Source organism: Ictalurus punctatus, chromosome 24 (genome assembly GCF_001660625.3).
Source record: "Ictalurus punctatus breed USDA103 chromosome 24, Coco_2.0, whole genome shotgun sequence".
Taxonomy (NCBI): Eukaryota; Metazoa; Chordata; class Actinopteri; order Siluriformes; family Ictaluridae; genus Ictalurus; species Ictalurus punctatus.
The window spans coordinates 5,527,903-5,548,177 of record NC_030439.2 but is presented as its reverse complement, the minus strand read 5'-3'; the positions used below and the strand labels follow the sequence as shown (position 1 = coordinate 5,548,177).

The following is a 20,275-nucleotide window of genomic DNA, read 5'->3' as shown; positions in this document are numbered from 1 at the left end:
AAATGCCCTCCCATTACACAGATATACACAACAGTAAGCCCGGAGCGTGCCAGCCCACAAAGCCGAGATACACTCACCAACCTTCAGGCTTCAGAAATAATCAAATTTTTCCAGACCTGCAGGTCCCTTCAATAGAGTTTCAGTGACTGGGATTCCTGCATTGCGGTAAATTTTGTTCATGGGAAAAAACAACAACAACGACGAAAGCCAGCATTCTGAACAATCGTACTGTTCTAAAATTATAATTATGTGTCATTTTGGTCAGCCTTAAAAACTCTCAGACGCTGTTTGTGTCAGGGGCAGTGGCTGTATATGTAGATTCAAACAAAACACAATTGTGTGATTTTGAGACTGAAATTAAACGGGTTTCCAAAATAAACGCCGAAGTTAATTACATGGAAAAAAAAAAAGAAAAAAGAAAAACTGGAAATGGATTAACGGAGGAGGAAATCCAAGGCTCTCCTTTGGCTGTATCAGGAAGATTGACATGTATGTGCCTAAAATATGACCTTACCCAGCACATGCCAGGCAGGGATCACAGCAACTGCCAGGCCATTTTAGGACACGGTCACAACAATAGGTACACGTCAAACTGGTCTGAGGGTGACTCTTGTGATATTACAGTCCTGTAAGTGGAATACACAAGATACATACCACATCACAGTACTATACAAATAAGGTGAAAAAGCAGAACGTCCACTGTTTTGAAAATGGGCCGGGTGTGTATGTACTCTCTGTCCGTTTCAGCTGTGTTGTTGTGACCTCTCAAGTGCATTACCCGTACAGTTGAGAAAACTACGGCTGAAGTGCAACTGCTGCTGTCATTTGACAGAGATATATCTTTTCATATATTCAAGTTTAAATCTCCAGAAACTCAAATAATAATGAGGCTCACAGCCATTCCCATATGAACTAAAATATTGACATGGAAATGGAATCATTTATATTTCAATATTCTAGTTCATATGGGAATGGCTATTTCTGGAGATTTAAACTTGAGCATATAAAAAAGATCAGCAATGACTGCAGTGCTACTTTTTATTATTATTATTATTAAAAACAGTTTGAACAATAAACAGTTCTAAAGTTTTTTTGTTTTTTTTTTTGATAATAAAGTTCAACTAAATTTAAGCTAAGAAAAGGAAGTGTTGAACATCTTAAAATATTCAGAATTCAAATTTCTGCGTGACTTCTTGGTCACTGTTTAAATTTGTAACTCCTCTCTACAAAAGGAGCGTGCATATATAGTTGAGGTCATAAGTTTACATACGCCTTGCAGAATCTGAAAAATGTGGATAATAATAATTATAATAATAATAAAAAAAAGAGGAATCATAAAAATTGCATTTAGTGTTTTATTTAGTCCCGCCCTGAATAAGATATTTCACATAACAAGATGTTTACATATGGTCCACAAGACACAATAATAACTGAATTTACACGAACGAACCAGTTATAACAAATAAACTGTTATTATTTTGTCTTCTGGGAAACATGGAAATATCTTATGTAGTTTCTGAAGGGCGGTAGTAAATGAAAACAAAACAAAACAAAATATATTTAAACAAAATAACAGATCTAATATCAGATTCTGCAAGGCATATGTAAACTTATGACCTCAACTGTTTATATAAATGCTCATAGTCCCCTAATCGTTTATAGACATGATAATATTGACAGCAGGATATTTCTTTTATACAAATGGCTTTTCAGTGCTTCCGTTTTCTCCGTGCAGCCTACAACTGTATAATCATACATTTATAGTGAGGCTTATTTTGGTGCATCCCCATTAAAGTACCAGCAGAGATATTTAGCGGCATAAAATGGCCCAGAGAAAGTTTACCAAAAGCTTTTCCTTTGTTATGAAGCAAACTCTGTGTATGGATGAATGCACACATCTACGAAATATGGTATAACATTTTTTAAATCATAGCTGATTTTTTGTCTGAGAAAGCTGTTTCTACACGATCTTAATAATCTACATAAAGAAGGGTGATCTACATAACACGGGCTGTGTGAAAAAACATGCAACAGAAATATAGCGATACGTTTGATCATAATTTTTTGTTTAAATTACACTGTAAATTTCAACCAAAATATACTCTAGAATTTAAAAATCCAGCCTAATCTAAATCGAGAAATGTTTGGTGTAATGTGTAGTAAATTGAGGAACATTATTAATGCTTAATGACTTTCTTTTATTAGAACAATCTAGATGTAATCTAATCAGAAAGGGTCAGAATATCAAATTAATTTGTTTCCCTACAGTTAATACTAGCACTGCCTATAAGTCTTTTATCTGTTGGCTTAATGGTTTTACCCTTCAAGTGCGCCCGCTTTTAATACAGTGCTCGTTTAGAGTCCCATTAGGATCCCACGAGGATCTGAGAGCAACCAGTTAAGTTCAACAAAAATTTAGATCTCCCTATTTAACTGCTATGTTGCATCATTTTGTTGTTTGCACTGTTAAATTGAAATCATGCCCCTCATATCTGTTGCACTATCCAGCCTGCAGTACAGTATATGTGTTGTATGTAAGGCATGATGGGGCTGTGCTATTATAGGAATGTAATCCAATGGTGCGATACAGCCCGAGGCAAAGCGGAGCACCCTGTAGTGCAACACATATGAGGTGCATGATATAAAAATAATACAGAATGGTAGGTAAATATTACGTTTATTATTAATGAACACACTATTCAACTGTTTATAGTTTAATGTCATGAAAATTCCTGTCATCACATTCATTCCATCGACAGAATTTCTTTCTTTCGCTCTTGAAATGAATAGGACAAAATAAAAATAAAAATAATCATGGTACTCAGAAACCAGAAAGCGTTGACCAGGGGCGGATTTAGTGATTTGGGGCCCTAGGCAAAATATAGGAATGAGTCCCTCATTTCAATGTTTTAACGTCGATATTTAAATTTCCGCATACGTTATTTAGCATTAATAATTACAAATATATAATTAGCATTTTTACGGGGGCCCTTGGATTCTGGGGGCCCAAAGTGGTTGCCTACCTTTACTTAATTCCCTAAAGTCCGCCCCTGGCTCTGACGTCTGAAATTTGTTCAATAAATGTAAAATAAATGTCTCCTAACAGAAAACTACACCATATCAATTATTATACAGTTTTCTGAAAAATCTTCTTCTTTTTTTTTTTTTTTTTTTTTTTTTTTAAATCTGTTTATTATTAGCTTTAGATTATGTGGCACATCCACCTCACAAGAGCTGTTACTATAGAAACATATTAGAACAAGTGCTTTACTTTAAATCTATCATTTATGTTACAGCAGGAATTACTGTCAGAGCTGCTGCTCTAGAAAACTGATGCACACCTTGTGATTCGAGAATTCAAGGGCGCTGTAGTTTAAATTCATGGTCAATATATTTGCCTGTATAAACCATATTCAAAAACTGGATGAAATACAGATTCATATATTATCTAAAATATTAAAAGCAGCAATATATATATATATATATATATATATATATATATATATATATATATATATATATATATATAAAATATACAATATAAAACATATTTGAATAGTTTTTTTTTTTATTTATTGTGCTTTTCTATTTCCATTATAATCACAACTCTTAGTACAATGGTACTACAAAAGCTTATGGCATGGTAACATATATAAACTGCTTTTTTTGGTAAGGCAGAGCAGTTCCAAATGTAATATTTATATCGCTGTATACTCTATACTGCTGCTGCAATTTCCAATGCAAGTAATGTAATCGTCTTTGAAAATGTGATGCTGTAAGCAGACTGTGAATCATCGGTAGACGTATTGCACAGGAACTTTTACCTACAAGGAAGCATCTGAAAGCTCTTTAATGTTAATTTATTTTATATTACTTCGAGGCACTATTTCTTATTAGGACGTAATGATTTTGAATAGAATTCTCTGGATTCAAATAAGGTGAGAATTTCCCCTCTATCAGTGGCATTTATTATTACAGAACATTACCTCCATTTGCATGATGATGTTGGTTGTCCAGTTCTAACAGTAGCAGACCAGCATAAAGCAACATAAACCAGCATAAAATGACTGAGCAACAGGGAATTTGTGTAGTTTCTGCTGTAAACTAATTATTTTATTTCATACTTTATACTACCTTATATAACAGTCTGCTCAGCAATCCAGAAATAAGCCTAGTAGATAATTGCCAAATCCACTTAAAAAAAAACAAAAAAAAAACATTTCCCAAAAATATTTCTTTAAAAAAAAAAAGGCACATAAAAAGTAGGAACCGTTTAAATCCCTACAGTAATATTATGTTTTCTCTAAATGTCATTACATTGCTCTGGGAAAGCCTACAACTAATTTCATGAGGAAAAGAAAGTTAATCTTACCCAAACGAAGCAGTTATACTGTACAATTAACTATCCAACTGTCTACATTATTTATGTAATTAATTCATTGTTCAACATATCAAGCCCAATTATTAACTAAAATGTACTTTTCATGAACTCCTTTTGCTGGATAACCCTGGTCGTCATATCGGCTTTTTTCTTTTTTGCAATACATTAAGAGATCTGGTTGCAGAATTCACCTTGCTGTTTCTCAAGGTTGAAACTATTTGGCAATAATCAATATTACCACTGACATTTCCATTTCTATTTCTATATAACCACCTCCTCAGTATTTACATACATGCCCCAATCCTAATTACAACCCCAATTCCAAAAAAGTTGGGATGCTTTTCCAGCCTTTTATTCCCAGCTTTTTTGAGACGTGTCGCGGCCATCAAATTCAAAATTACTTCTTTTTTTTTTTTCCTTCCTTAAAACGGTACATTTCCTCAGTTTAAACATTTGATATGTTTCCTATCTTCTATTGTGAATAACCTATGGGTTTATGAGATTTGCAAATCATTGCAATTTTTTTTCGGAATTGGGGTTGTATAAAAAATCTGAAATATAGGATGTCATTTAAAAAGAGATGATATACATGTACGTCTCAAGTTTTCAAACTTTTTGAACTTTCAACTTCTTATTAAAACTGTCATTAGTGTCTGGATGACATTATTCATAGACCTATTTGTTTTTCAGTTACTCTGGCTTAAGCCCATTCAAACAGTAAAACAGGCGAAAAACTACAAGAACTCAATAATAAATATATATAATATCTCTAGTGGGTTATCATTTCCAAAACTGTTTATTACAAAAAATTGGGGACCTCCTGGCTATGCTTCACAGATCCCTTCACAGATGCCCTGGACCCCACTTTGAGAAATAAGTTTTTTTTAAATTTATTTATCATATATTAATATGAATCCAAACATGATGGACCCAAAAAATAATAATAAAAAAGTCATTTAAAAAATCCTTCTGGGGACCTTAAATTGAATCATGCATTTTGTTATTAGACTAGGTTTATTTTTGGTTTGAATTTGATCCACACAAGCAAAGCTCTAGGGGTACAAATTCACACCCTCCTAATTACAGTTCGGTGTAACGTTTTTTATTGGGGGATGCCAGCAACACACATGCACATACTCACATACTCTCACTCTCTCTCTCTTTCTCTCTCTCTCTCTCTAACTGAAGATGGTGTAACCTAAGTTGATAAAACACTATTCTAACTGCACCATATTAAATACAAATACAATTTAAAACGTACTTTTCTCTGTACTTGTTTTAACAATACAATGCATTGTACATCTGCTCATGAATCTGTTTTTCTGCAGTTGTGTTTTATTTGGACAGTAGAATATAAAATGTCAGTATTTTGCTTTTATTAGTCTGGTGCACTTTTAAGTTCAGGAATAATGACCTGTAAGGAAGTCTTCCACATGGTGAGAGCGGTCATGGAGACCATGAAAGGCATCCCGAAAAGTAGGCTATCGTTTTATCATTGCTCGTTCTGCTTTTACTGTGTGCTTGATCACAGACATCACACATTGGTGTTTCTGCACAATATCTTGAATAACAGTTGAGACTTCTGGGAAAGCATTGCATGTGTGATAGTGTGAGTGTGTCCCAGAAATGTCCCCCAACAGCTTGTCCTATTTTTTTTCTCCCCTAACTTGCTCTCACATTCTTCCTCATTTGCATTCTGAGTACAATGCAGGTTTTTCTTTCCTTAAAAAAGAAGCATGTGAAGTAGGCCATTAGGTTGTGATAAGCCTCTGCGTGCTTGTATCCCCCTTTCTCTCTGTCTGTCTCAGTCTCTCTCGCTCTCTTTGCTTCTTTTCTATCAACGTGAATGGTCTGAGGTGATATCAGGTTAATCTGTGGCAGTGGCAGATGCTGGTAATCATTAACCTGCGAGTACCTCCTAAGAATGTTTCCTATCCCACTTCTCTATCCCCCATCAACTGAGAACACCAGACAAAGAGAGACAGTGAGACAAAGAGCAGAAGGAAACATATGAGTTAATAGACTCCATATCATGCAGTGTTGATCTTCACAGTTTTGAGCTTGTTTTTTGTTTCTCCCGTTCCTCTCCTTAAGATGCCACCGCTACACTTCTCTCTGCCTGCTGAGTGTGAACACAAAATGAAATCCTCTTCTCTGCCTACAGCTCAGCAGCTTATGTCTGCACTCTCATTACCGGAAGGAAAAGAAACAGAAACGCTCCTCAGACTATGGACCACCAAGCAACACTTTACCTTTTTCTAGCTAGCGTGGTTATAAGACCCCTTCCCTTTCTGTGAGAGAGAGAGCGAGCGAGCGAGCGAGACCCTTAGAGCTTGTCGTGTGGAATAAATGAACTCATTCATTCACTCTGTGCTATGGAAATGTGTCCACACCACAAACCCAAAGCAAACAAGCATGAGGCGCTGCACGGTGATGGAACTATTAAGACGCCACACATTCTCAGCAGTTAAAGAAACAGCACGAACAGCAGGTCCTGAATAGCAGGTTACCTCTTCCTGTTACTCAGTCTCAACCTCTAATTATACTTAATTAACTTAATACGTAGCTATAAACTGAATAATTATCCATCCATCCATCCATTTTCCATACTGCTTATCCTATACAGGGTCACGTGGAGCCTGGAGCCTGTTCCAGGGAACTCGGGGCACAAGGCGGGGGACACCCTGGACGGGGTGCCAACTCATCGCAGGGCACAATCGCCCACACACTCACACACCACGGACAATTTAGAGACACCAATCAGCTTACAACGCATGTCTTTGGACTGGGGGAGGAAACCAGAATACATGGAGGTAACCCCTGAAGCACGGGGAAAACATGCAAACTCCACACACACAGGGCAGAGGCGTGATTCAGACCCCCAACCCTGGCGGTCCGAGGCAAACCTGCTAACCACTAAGCCACTGTGCTTCTCTATACTAATTCTCTGAAACTGTACTGGAGTTTGAATACTGTTCTTCCAAATGATATTCCCTCTGTTGGTGTTTTGATGATGGTGTCAACCACGTTGCTCTTAAATCCCTCATAGGACATAGCACAGATAAGTTTACAATATCTGCATACTCATCAAACCATTCAGTGAGCCCTCATGCCCTATATACGGGGGTATTGTCATTATCGTTACCATTGGATAAGACCACTCCTATCAGGATAGAAATGTTGCATCATAGTACAAAGGTCAGCAGTCAATATATAACTGCGCATTGGTTTACAGTGACCCTTCTCTTAAACGGGACAAGTGGACCCAAAGCATAAGAGCAAAATGCCTTTCACAGCATAATAGGCCCAGCACACCCCCTCACTGTAGGAGTCAAGCATTCAGAAAGTACTGTTCCTCTTATTGTGTGTGCTACACATGTACTCGACGACATGTCGACAATATAGTGACGAATGACTCGTCTGACCATCTAACATCTCTGTAGACTACAATTTTTGCAGCACTGAACTCTCGTTTGTCGTTCAGAGGGGTTTCTGCACTGCAACCCTGCTATAATAGCCCTCTCTATGTAGTTGTGGATGATTGTTCATGCTGACAATCTAATCACATCCTGCACTCACATCCTTAGTCACCTAAAGAGCAGTTGCCGTAACGTTTTTCCCTACATATCACACTAACGCACAAGCATTACAGCCATTCAGGGGGTGGTGGTTTAACCCCAATTTCCAGCACTATTTATTGATGTCTTTTACATAGATCTAAATGTCACTGTTACTACTGACACACATGAATCAGTTAAGCTCATGCCATCAGTACCTCAGTAATAAACTCTCTCTTTAAAAGACTTCATCTCTGCGGAAACATCTGGTCTTCTCTCTCATCTTTCCCAGGTTTTTCCTTTAACCTGTCTGTATTTTATGTAGAACATTTTTTCCCACCAAAAATAGGTTTTATTTCTATAACTGAACAAGTACTGCAAGTATTCTGAAAGCAACCGTCAAATCATTAACCTGCCCTACACATGAATCTTCTATATTACTATGAGATGTAATCAGTTTGCTGCGATGCCAGATATAGTATGTATTATCTGTTTGGTTTTACTTCTAGCGAGGAGTGAAATATGATTATTTCTCCCAGAGTTACCTCGGGCCTGTAGCTTGTACATGACACAGTATTTATGCTAGTAATGAAACAACAGTAACAGAAAAACTACACGAGTATTTATGAATAATAGTGCTCATCAATCCTACCTATAAAGCAGCAGTATAGATTCAAGTTTCTGTTCTTGATTTGTACTTTGTTGCAGTGATTGCTAATTGTTTCCTTAGGAACAAATGCCAGGACGGTTTGGGTGTTAAGACTAAATACCTCTTGATTTAACGCCACCACGTGGAATAGCTGCATTTGTCTACACATTATCGCTGTATACTTTACACACTATACACACATTTTCACCTGTTCTTCATAGAGTGTTCAATTTCACACACCTCCTATACACTCGCAACACATGTCTTACACAAGTAAACTACTCTCTTAAACAGTAAGTGATAGTATGCTTTGTCACTTTATACTCAGCAGGCAGTAGTTCAGGTTCATAGCCGGCAGCATCACTGACAAATTCCATGTTCAGCTGCTGTTTGGCTCAGTAACTTGACTTACCTCTCGTATTCCTGGTTGTCGTGGTCACAGCGCGCGTCCTTGTGCTTTTCCCAGTCCTTGCCGTGGCGGCAGGTTGTTAAAGATATGATGTCTTTGCCATTATGGATATGATGCAGCGCATTCCGTGTGTCAGAGCCGATACCCGTTAGGTAACGTTTCCCTTTGAACATGAGTAAATATTTCCGCTTTGGCGGCACGGTGTTGCGCAGTAACCACCCACGCTCGCCGCCCTTCTGTGGATGCTCTTTTGAGAACAACGGAATGGAGACGTCAAAGCCAGGCCGGAAGTGCTCCGTGTTCAGGCTGGCCTTGGCCAAGATGGCCTGGCCTATGTTAAAACCCAGGTCCTCCGTGTAGTTCGGCCATGTGCCTGAGTAGAGATTGAAGACCACGTGGTTGCGTCCGTCGTTCCAGAGTGGGTAGCCACGGATTCGCTCGTCGACGTTGGGGACAAACTGCGTCGAAAGCTGGTCACGGTCCAGTGTGTCAATGCCCAGCACAAACAGGCAGGCCTCACGTGGGTCTGATGTGTAGTACCTGGATTCGGCCACTGAGGCTAGGATTTTGCGGTAGCTCTCCGACACACGGTCGGCCTTCTCGGGTGGGTATATATACACCCGAAAGCCATCGCGTCCACGACAGCGATTGAAGTCAAAGCATGTTTCCATTCGACACCGGCTGTCCTTATAGATGCTGTTCCAGGCCTGGCGTCGCAGCATGGGTGACTCACCAGACCCTGCTCCGTTCTGCAGCTCTGCATGGCCTGCGTACGCTTGTAGAAGGGCTCGGTCCAGCCAGTCAGGCCATGGGCGCAGCACCTCGGCCCTCCGGCGCGTCACCATGCTCAGGAGCCGCTCGTGTAGGCCACCCCAGTAGAAGAGCAGCAGCCAGCAGCACGTACACAGACCCAGCAGCACATACTTCTTGCGCGCCTGCATGGGGCTTCCTCGCTCACCTTCAGCTGTCCAGGACTCAGCTGGGAGCTTCAGCAAGGAGCAGACGCGGTGGGGGGAAAAGGCCCGAGCTCTGGCATAGCTCCCCAGACCACTGGTCCATTAGAAGAAGTAGGAGCTACAGCACTCACTGGTCTCCGCTCTGGCTTTTACACTCCCTTTCTCTTTCTCACAGCCGAGCTGGAACCCGCCGTAACAGCAGTGTGTGGTCCTCGTCTTGCCGTCCAATGAAAGCGATGAGGGGCAAGTTCTTCTCTCTCTCCAGTTTCCTCATGGCTCACTGGGTCCTTCTGTGCTATCCTAGCAGAGAAATCAACAGCACGCATCACTAAATAGCCTTCTGGTCATTTAGTCTAGCAGTGACACTGAATGAATTGAATATATTATTCACTTCTGTAATACTGCAGCTATCATATATATATGGAATACACACCCACACACATATATAGTGTGTGTGTGTATGTATATATATATATATATACATATATTTATACACATACATACATACATATAGTTTGTGTGTGTGTGTGTGTGTGTGTGTGTGTATATATATATATATATATATATATATATACACACACACACACACACACATATATATATATATATACACACACACACACACACACACACACACACACACACACATATATATATATATATATATATATATATATATATATATATATATATATATATATATACATATACACACATATATAAAAACACTGTGATGCGTACAATAAGTGCAGTAAGCAGTTCCATAGAAAAAAAACCCCATGGGAATTCATTTGTCAGCAAGTTCTTTGTGCTTCCCTATAAAATAAAAATCTACATCCAGCATACACTCAGTGACGCATCTCCAGTGAGCACAAAAGAACGTGTGTGCCAGCATACAGCCATGCTTGATTTGAAATGGGTGCATTTACACTGGTGGTCTGAGACCGTTCTGCTGTTGACACACACACTGGCCTAGTGTTTGGCCTGAGCATGCTAAACATGAGCTGCACAGAGATAGTATCAAGCTCTCTCCAAGCTCAAGTGAAACAGAGTCCAGTATAGCCAACATTGAGAGAGAGGGGGGAAAATAACTAAACGTTTAAGCAGTAAAATTAAGACTGAGCGAGCAGGGAAAATAAATCGTCTTTATGAGAGCGGTGTCCGTTACTCTTGGGAAAGACTGGACTTTGTGTTTGGTATGAAAACATGCTGCAGTTTTGAGGTTTGCGTTGTTTGCCAAGTAACCCTCACCCCTCATCTTCATAACCCCGTTCGTGTGTGTATGCATTTGGGGGTGTGTATGCGTGTAGCACGTCACAGAGTAGGTCAGTGTTTCTCCTGCCAGGCTAGGCACAAAGGCAGCTTTCAGGTCTCACCTGGCTTCCTTGAGTTTTTCTTGTTACCCTTCTTTTGCTCCCTTATTTATTTGTTATCTCTTATAAACGCTTCTGTCCTCTCTTATCAGTGCTACACCGTGGTTTATCATCCCTAATGCTCCACTGATGGGCTGAAATGACTATGGCGTGTGAGATTACAGGATAATGCACCAGTAATTAAAAACTATAAAATGTATGATTAATAGATTATTCAGAATGCTTTTATTTTATTTTTTTTCTAAACGTGAAATAACATAATACATTTTTTAATCTATATATGTTTATATTTCCGTCTGGCCCAGATTTCATGTGTTTACTTTGCGATACAACGTGCCGCCACATACAGATTTTACATCTGCTTTGGAGCAATACAATGGCAAGCTCCTCTAATTACCAATAAGCAAAAGTCATGTGCCTGTTGGAAACCTTTCCCACAATCCTGTCCTCTGCAATATACTGAATAGGCAATAATTCCATCTCCACATTGAGCTTTTTCTCACTAAGCTCCCAACCCATATTTGTTGAATAGCAAGTGCAGGCACAAATTGAAGAATTCCCAGAGAGCAACAAATTACTGTATTCTGGTTAGTCTTGGAGTCCAGCTGTGTAGTACAATATGGCTTAAAAATTCGATTCAACTTGTACACGATTCCTGATTTTTCTTGTCTTTGATAGAAACACTTAGTCATAAAACACAGAGTAAGAGAAACACTCTGTATGTTACTCTGCTTTCTTATCAACCTTCATTCACAGCAACAATATTCAGTTTCTTGCTGAATGCATATAACAAACTCAGGCCATAGAATAAAATAAAGCTATAGATTTCATAATCTTGACCATAGATTTTGTTGGGGCAGGATGACATTATTAACGATGCAGCCTCAAGCAAAGAAATAAGCCGAGAAGGCTATCACACTTGATTTATGCAATAATTTTACTACATACTGAATTTTTGAGTAACCCTGTACGTTTTAAACATACCTTTATGTAACTGGGTTCGATACAGCAGGTGTTTCTCATTGTCACAGTACTGTATGTGGGACGAAGACAAAAGAGCTAATATTTTTAACCCGGGTTTCCAGGTTACACAAAAAAAGCCACACAAAAGATCTGAAACTAGCCATATAATTCAGACACTGGACAAGTGAAACACATTTTTCTTCTTTTTCTCAGCCTCTGCATATGAAATGCATTTCTGATGTATAGACATTATCCACTCTGAAAATCCGCCATTTCCCTCTCGCAGTCTTTACAATATACTGAAGCTACGTGTCAATAGGAATGGTTCTGTACATCATAAACACATGACCTGCACTTACACTTTGCCTTTGTTTGTGGAAATTTATTACAATTAAATTGATTGATTATTTGCTGATCAGTACATGTGTGTTGTATGAATACAATCCGGACCTACTACATCCGCCATCTTGGCAGTGTCATGTGATCTACGACGTCATAGTAACCGCAAAAACTTAAAGCACCTGCACCGCAACTGTTTTTTTCTTGTTTAAACCTTCAACAAGTTAACAATTTACTCGGATGTTGTTAAACAAGTACAGTTTAACCACAAGGAATGTTTAATACTTTTTGTGCTTACACCTGCCTGACATCATTTTTGATTCTTACAGCTTTTCCGCACCAGTCCCGTTGCATTATGGGACAGTGCAGTGTCCATTGGTTCCATACTGCAGAATCTCAGTGGAAGCAGTTGGTCATCCGGGTAGGTCATACACCTACTGTTTTATGAATACTGAGAATTCGGACATACTACTCCTTTGGCGTATTGCTTTTTCCTGCTGTGTAGTAGGGTAGTAGGGATATTCGGACGCAGCTAGGGTTTTAAACTAGCCCAGATTAGCATAAGAACCACGACCCAGGCGGCCACTTATAGAGTGAGCATATAGCAGAATGAGTCCTGCCCAAATGACCTCTATTAGTACTGGTAACTCAACACCTTTCTAGATGCACAACACCTTGAAAGGCGAGCAAATCAATGAAGCATTGGTTTATGTGTGGAGGTGAATGAGGACTTTATGAAGCTAAATATTTATAGAACGGCTGATATAATATGTTCTTGTTCTGCCTCACCTGTTCCTATGGACGAGCCTAATGATATTAAAATCTACAGTATATGCAATACATGTATATGTATATACAGAAAATGCTATTATACTACTAAAGCAATGTTTTGTTTTGTTTTGTTTTTACTTCTTAAAGCAATGCCATCCCCATATTTGCTGTTTAGGTACTTTAGCTGTGTATAATAGTGTATTACTGAAGTGTATGAGATGCATATGTATGAAGCTGTAGGAGGTGAACTAGTTTATATTCAAATTCATACGTTCACACATATTCATTGATATATGCTGTATATTTAAATGCTGAATAAATAAGGCATTCATTCGAAAGGGTTCTAGGTTGTTGTTTTTTTTTTTTTTTGTTTTTGCACGTAGCTCTTTCTCCTTAAGATACCACAACTAGAAATCGTAAAGATGGTGTCTTTGATGTTGTGTACAATGTTGTTATAATATATGGAGATGGAGTTGATCCTGATACTTGTAAGATGCTCGACTAAATGATTATCCAGTTGTTCTCCAACACAGAGTGAATCACTTGCAGATATTACAATAAACAGTGATGACAATATGTCTTTTATTTTATGTCTATAACATGTCAACGGACGTTTGTTAAAAAAAAACAAAAACATTTTGATCAAGTTTAATTTAGACCACTGCTTTATTTGTCTGATTCCAGAGGAATTCTCTCTAAACACCTACTGTCAGTAGGAGCAATATATATGACTATGAAATGTTTAGGAAATCCATAGCTATAAAAATAATCACATATCTAGTTGCTTTTCCGGAGGTCATCATTTTCCCATGTGTTTCAGTCTTGGCAGCTGTGAATAAGAAATCACGCACAGCTGGCTAGGAAACAGCAACCAACTGTCCAACAGTCCTTTAGTATTGTGAGGTCTACATGTAAAAATGACTCTGATTTCTATTTTCTTCACTTGATATACGTCACAAGTCCTGAAGAGACAAAAGACGGCCTTTGATTAAAGCTGACGTTTTGTATTCTAACCTTATGTACTCTGGGTGTGATCTCATTTTTAGAAAAAAATAAACAAAACTGTGTATCACAAAATTGCTGATGAATATGCCCTGCTTAAAAAGAACATTGCTGAAGAAAAGACCAAATAAGCAATCTAACTGCATTGCATGTAAGGCATGTGATATAATATTACTATTACTGCTGTGTATTAATAAACTTTTCATATGTTGCCATCTATTAATTCCTTCCTGTAGGTGTTTCTTAAATATTTTTTTTTAAATGAAGATTAAATCCAATCTGGGATGTTTTTCTTTGTGCAAACAGAGCTGATGGAAATGCACTCGAATTTGCATAATGTTTTTGTGATTTGTGAATTTAATTCAATATTTAGATGGAAACAAGGCTCCTGTTTCATTTTTAATCTAACGTGGTGCAGCACAGCGTCTTGCTCGCCGAGCTTTAATTTAATTTAATTGCACTTCATTATGTTCTGTATGTTACGTATACTCTGTATGTAACTATGGCCATGTTTCAGTGCTCTATCTGCGTAGATATGCAAGCATAAAATCAATAAGATACTGCTTGCTCGGTGACGCTCGTCTCACCGCGTGCTACGTGCCGAGTGCTGATATTAGTCAGAAAACAGATGCCTGAGATTACGTTACGTGCTGCTCATCAATAATTCATGCTTTCCTTTAGTTAAGACATTGATTTCCCTTCTTTTATTTCATTCGCCTTTTTCTTACCTCGCAGGTGAAGTTAATCTCAATTTTCACTGCGAATCGATTGCCGTTAATACAGATGTCCCAATAGCAGGGAAGACCTCTGCAATCCCTTGCAATAGACGATAGGAGCAGTAGGAGGGAGACAGCTCAGCTAATAAATATAGGGCAATGCAAATCGAGGACACGTGTGGGCTTGGGGAACTCAGCACCAGGCCATAGGAGTGAGGATGGAGCTGACAGGGAAAGACTGGTTGAAGTGACTCTCTGACACACGCACAGCCTTCATCACAGCTTGTCACGGATGCCATCTCGTTTTAATCGCTGTCGCTCTGTCATCTTTTCCTTATCTTTTTCCTCAGCGAATGTGTTCGACGCTGCTTTTTTGGTAAACACTGTGTACAGACTATCTGTGAGAGTCAAGGCTGGTCTAGAATGAGTTTTCAATGTATTCATAACAGCTAATGAGAGCATTCCATCATCCTAATCACCCTGTCCAATCAATTCCATAATGCATTCATGAGACAGTTAACCGCTATGCCTTTTCCTTGGACTAAAAAAAGGTCTCTCGTTTTGAGGGGCACAAGAGCAAATGATTTATGGTGAATTGAAGGGGTAGAAGAAGCAGGTGCAGCCATTGTTCTCTGTGCCCTACTGGCCAGCCCAGACGGCGGCAGCCTGGTTTGTTTTCTCACATGGAGGAGTTTGTGACAGCTGGACTCACAACTCATCCCTCCTCATTCTCCTTCTCCTTCTCATATAATTCATAAAGCACCTAAGATTGTCTCTTCGTCAAATAAATGTGTCTATACTCCAATATAGCGGGTGACACAACTGCTCTTATTTCCTCCAAGGTCAAATTGTTTTTCTATCAGTCTCAAGTAGGATTCTTACAGATTAGCTCCAGGTGGTTTGCGACTGGGTCCGAGGAGTCCTGGCATCTGCCGGGGTGCAGTTACAGGAAAGAATGTACCCTCACATCAACAAGAATCAATTTTAATGAATACGGCATGCCTGGTTTGACATCCATCCTGACGTTCCTTCTCAGTTCATGACCCAAAATGGCATGAGTAACAGACTACACGCTGGAGAAGTACTACTCCTGTTCTAATGACCTATAACCATGTAGAACTGTCAGAGTATCATTGTCACTGTGACGAGATCGCTCCCTGCCTGGAGACATGGCTGATTCGGAGTATAAGTCAATCATTTGTGTGCCATCTATTTTTTTTTCTCCATCTGTGAAGACCTGTTATTTTGTAACAGAAAAATGTGTTTGCACGACTCCATGTTTGATAAACAGGATTATATATATATATATATAAATCTAAGTCAAAATCTCATTTCAGTGATTTGTTGAGCTGAATTAACTCCCACTCGCTGTAATGTAACGCACCTCATTATGAGGTGAAAGAGGATTTTTTAATATTTAGTGAACTGACACAGTCTGACACACAGGCTATACACGCACACACACCAGCACTTCTAGGTTGTCTTGTTGGCCTTTTTCAGCTATAATTGCAAAATAACCACATTGTCTGTGCACAGAACGTCTGTAGATGCTGGCCATGTGTTTTGAGTTGCTCTGTGATTTTTGGCCCATGTGTAACTGCAGCTGGTTTAAGACAGAACGTGTAGGTTGTGTACACGGTGGCTGTTTTTGGATAGAAACAAATAGGATGGTGAGGTGAGCAAGGCAAGATTTAGCTAAAATTAAATGTGGAAGCCTGTCATTACGGGCTAGAGGGAAAGCAACGGCGAGGACGCCACGGCTGTGCTGCGTGTTTGTGGCGATGAGACTGACCGGGCCTGAGGCTGTGGTTCGGTGTGCTGCTGCATCATCTGGCCTCACCTCAAACTCGGTTTATTTTCAAGCAAACACAGCCTCCAAATGACTCCATTTGTGAAGGATACAGTATTTAAGTCTCGTCCAGGCTGTTCTGAGAACCGGTGCTGTTTTGAGCAAAATTGTACTCTGTCTCCAAGTAATTTCACAGACATGCAAGAGGAAATTGTTGAGAATTAAACGACAGTGTTGCCTCACAGGGGTTGAAAGGGTGTGACTGAGTTAATAAGATGTTTACCTTTTACTGAAAGCCCCCTGCTACTCCTCACATTTTAATTTCCAATCCACAATAATTACGAGTTGGCTTGATTAATTACGTCTCAACAATACGCTGCCCGCGCACATGCCTCGAGGGCTAATTAACGAACAGGATGAGCGAGGACAATTACAGCTTTCCTCTTCTGTTCCAGCATTAGTATTCTCAGCTGTAAGAATGCTTCAACACATATTTCGGCTGTGCACGCGACGCTTTAAGATGCCGTGAATGCACAGAACCTCCTCTGTGCCATAATGCAGAGCTATTCATGCCTACCTCTGCCCCTCCTCCTTTTCACCTTCCCCTGGCCCACATGAAGTCATATACACTTGCATGCATGACGTTGTGGAGTCATGAGTTATTAGACGCTGTCAAAAGGGCGCTGAGATTCCAGCCGCCCTCGGACCCTCGCCCTCACGACGCCCCGGACGGCGCATCGTAAAAACGGAAAGACTATCAAACTAGTCCAATATTTGAAAAGAACCATGACGGATAATACATAATATCTGATAGCTTGGTTGAGTCATGACCGCAGTTTAGTAATGATGTCTCCTCTTGGGATCTCATTAAGTCGAACGGCCCTGACAGACTCAGCCATGAAATCAGCACCAAGAGGGTAAAAGTGTCTCATATACGTGTAGAGCCATCTAGAGAAGAAATACGCTATCAAGCCACTCATCTGATTGGTAACTCTGACACCTACATCAGTTAAGCCACTTGAAGCATGATTCCATTAGATAATAACGGTTTGGTGTGAAAGGACACTCATCACCGCTGATTAGATCTCAGCACCTTCTCGTGTGAGTAGCACATCAGTGAAGAGTGTGGTACCTGCTCTTGGAGCGCTGTTCCTCCGGAGTGGCTGCACGACCCTCGCATCCCGACGTGCTTTAGGCTATTTAACGGATCCTCCTCCTCCTCCTCTCGTCGCGCGCTCCTCCTTCAGCCTGGGATGTGATAAAGTGACATTTCACAAGTGCCCAAGGAGCCTACTCCCTAAACCCCGCATGTCTTACAAGCTCTTGGGTCGTTTGCACCTGTGGACACTTTGATCACCACAGTCATTAACGGAGCTCGGAAGCGTGTAAACTGCCTCGCACCGGCGCTTTTCTCGCTTCACCAGCGGTTCAACAGGATCGAGTTACGCGAGCGTTAAGACGCAGATACGCGCTTCCTCCTCCCCGTTCCCTCCCTCCCTCCCTCCCTCCCTCCCTCCAGTATCTCAGTCGGAATACACGGTGACAGACCTGACATTAATGTTGCCTGTTAGACCAGGTACAGGTGGGCTATACGGATGTAATGGTAAACAGGCGCGCGCGCGCATGCATAACGCGTCTCGTGCGTGACGAGCAATCAGCGTGCGCACTAGATCCGTTACAGGTTTACACATGCACATGCACTGCACGCGCAAAAAAAAAAGGAAAAAAGAAAAAAGAAAAAAGGGTTGCTATGCTCTGTGCATGAACCTCGCGTCCAGCATTAAGGCTGATCGTCACGACGACGTGTCTGTGATCTAAAAGCTGTGTAGGAAACCCGTTCACTCACCACTGCCCTACAGCGCCGAATGTTATTCACAATAACACACAAAAGGTATGCGCTACCTCACCCTGCGCTCCATCACTGACCGGTGAGACCCTGCCTGAACAGCGGCCAACAGCGCTCACAGCACACGCTTCCTGCTTCACCCCTCCATTCAAAAAGAACAAGAAGATTAACAAAGATCGCGTCCGGCTCTCTGGGCTGTCACAGCACATGGGGTTATTATTGTCCGTTTCCATTATCCGCGCAACATTCTGTAGGCTCCGCCCCCCGGCGCTTCTGATTGGTCCATGACCATGGAGGCGTCTTGGCGAACACACACACACACACACACACACACACACACACACACACACACACACATCTGGCACACTCTCGGGACAAATGAACCTCAATCGACCTTGGCTGCTAAACTGACACTCGACCAACGATGACAGGAAATCGATAACAACAAAAATCTCTGTTTACTGGAACATCCTTTAACACCCAGATAAAATCACTGGGAGCAAACAGCATGATTTATAATATTACAATATATTATACCTGGAATATTATACCCAGAATAATATACCCAGAATATTACACCCAGAATATTACACCCAGAATAATATAATGAGGATATTATACCCAGAATAATAAACCCAAAATAATATACCCAGAATATTATACCCAAAATAATATACCCAGGATATTACACCCAGAATAATATACCAAGGATATTATACCCAAAATATTATACCCAGGATATTATACCCAGAATATTACACCCAGAATAATATACCAAGGATATTATACCCAAAATATTACACCCAGGATATTATACCCAGAATATTACACCCAGAATAATATACCGAGGATATTATACCCAGAATAATGAACCCAATATATTATACCCAGAATAATATACCAAGGATATTATACCCAGGATATTATACCCAAAATATTATACAGAGGATATTATACCCAAAATAATAAAACCAAGATTTTATACTCAAGCTATTATACCCAAGATATTATACCCAAAATAATATACCCAGGATATTATGCCCAAAATATTATACCCAAGATATTACACCCAAAATAATATACCCAGACTATTATACCCAGAATATTGTAGCCAGACTATTATACACAGGATATTAAACCCAGAATATTATACACAGGATATTATACCTGGTTTAACAAGTGATACTAGAGCAGGGAAATCACTAAATTATGCTTCTTGGCCAAATAGGACTGGAACTGAAAAACCCCGCCATAGACCATTAAGTTCTGTCATAATTAATCAAAATATAAGACAAGAATCTTACACCCAATTCAGAATATACTGTATGGCATGTCAGAATATAAACAAAGTGAAGAACACTGTAAAATAAACAAACTGAATTTATATGAAGCTTCCACTATTTAACCTTCATCTCTTTTAAAAAGGTAAGGATGTTAGAGAAGGTGCTGCCATCTTCTGTTCAAATATAGAACTACACTATATGTCGACGCCTGACCCTTGGAGCCATACTGTATGTGAGCCTT

At 39.8% G+C, this 20,275-nt stretch overlaps 2 protein-coding genes across 2 annotated transcripts in view; both read right to left on the bottom strand.

Annotated features, from left to right (window-relative positions):
• The window catches only part of ncdn (neurochondrin), a 70,930-nt gene extending 55,581 nt beyond the window's left edge, over positions 1–15,349 (bottom strand). The window contains exon 1 of the mRNA XM_053675459.1: positions 15,346–15,349. The gene's annotated coding sequence lies outside the window, so the exon portion shown is untranslated. The remainder of the gene's footprint in view (positions 1–15,345) is intronic.
• ext1c (exostoses (multiple) 1c) overlaps positions 1–18,993 on the bottom strand; it is a 58,656-nt gene extending 39,663 nt beyond the window's left edge. The window contains exons 1-2 of the mRNA XM_047150666.2: positions 18,038–18,993; positions 9,000–10,252 (exon numbers count right to left, since the gene is read on the bottom strand). Coding sequence (XP_047006622.1) covers positions 9,000–9,937 — 938 coding nt within the window. The 5' untranslated portion in view covers positions 9,938–10,252; positions 18,038–18,993. The remainder of the gene's footprint in view (positions 1–8,999; positions 10,253–18,037) is intronic.
• Between the last annotated feature and the right edge of the window lie 1,282 nt (positions 18,994–20,275).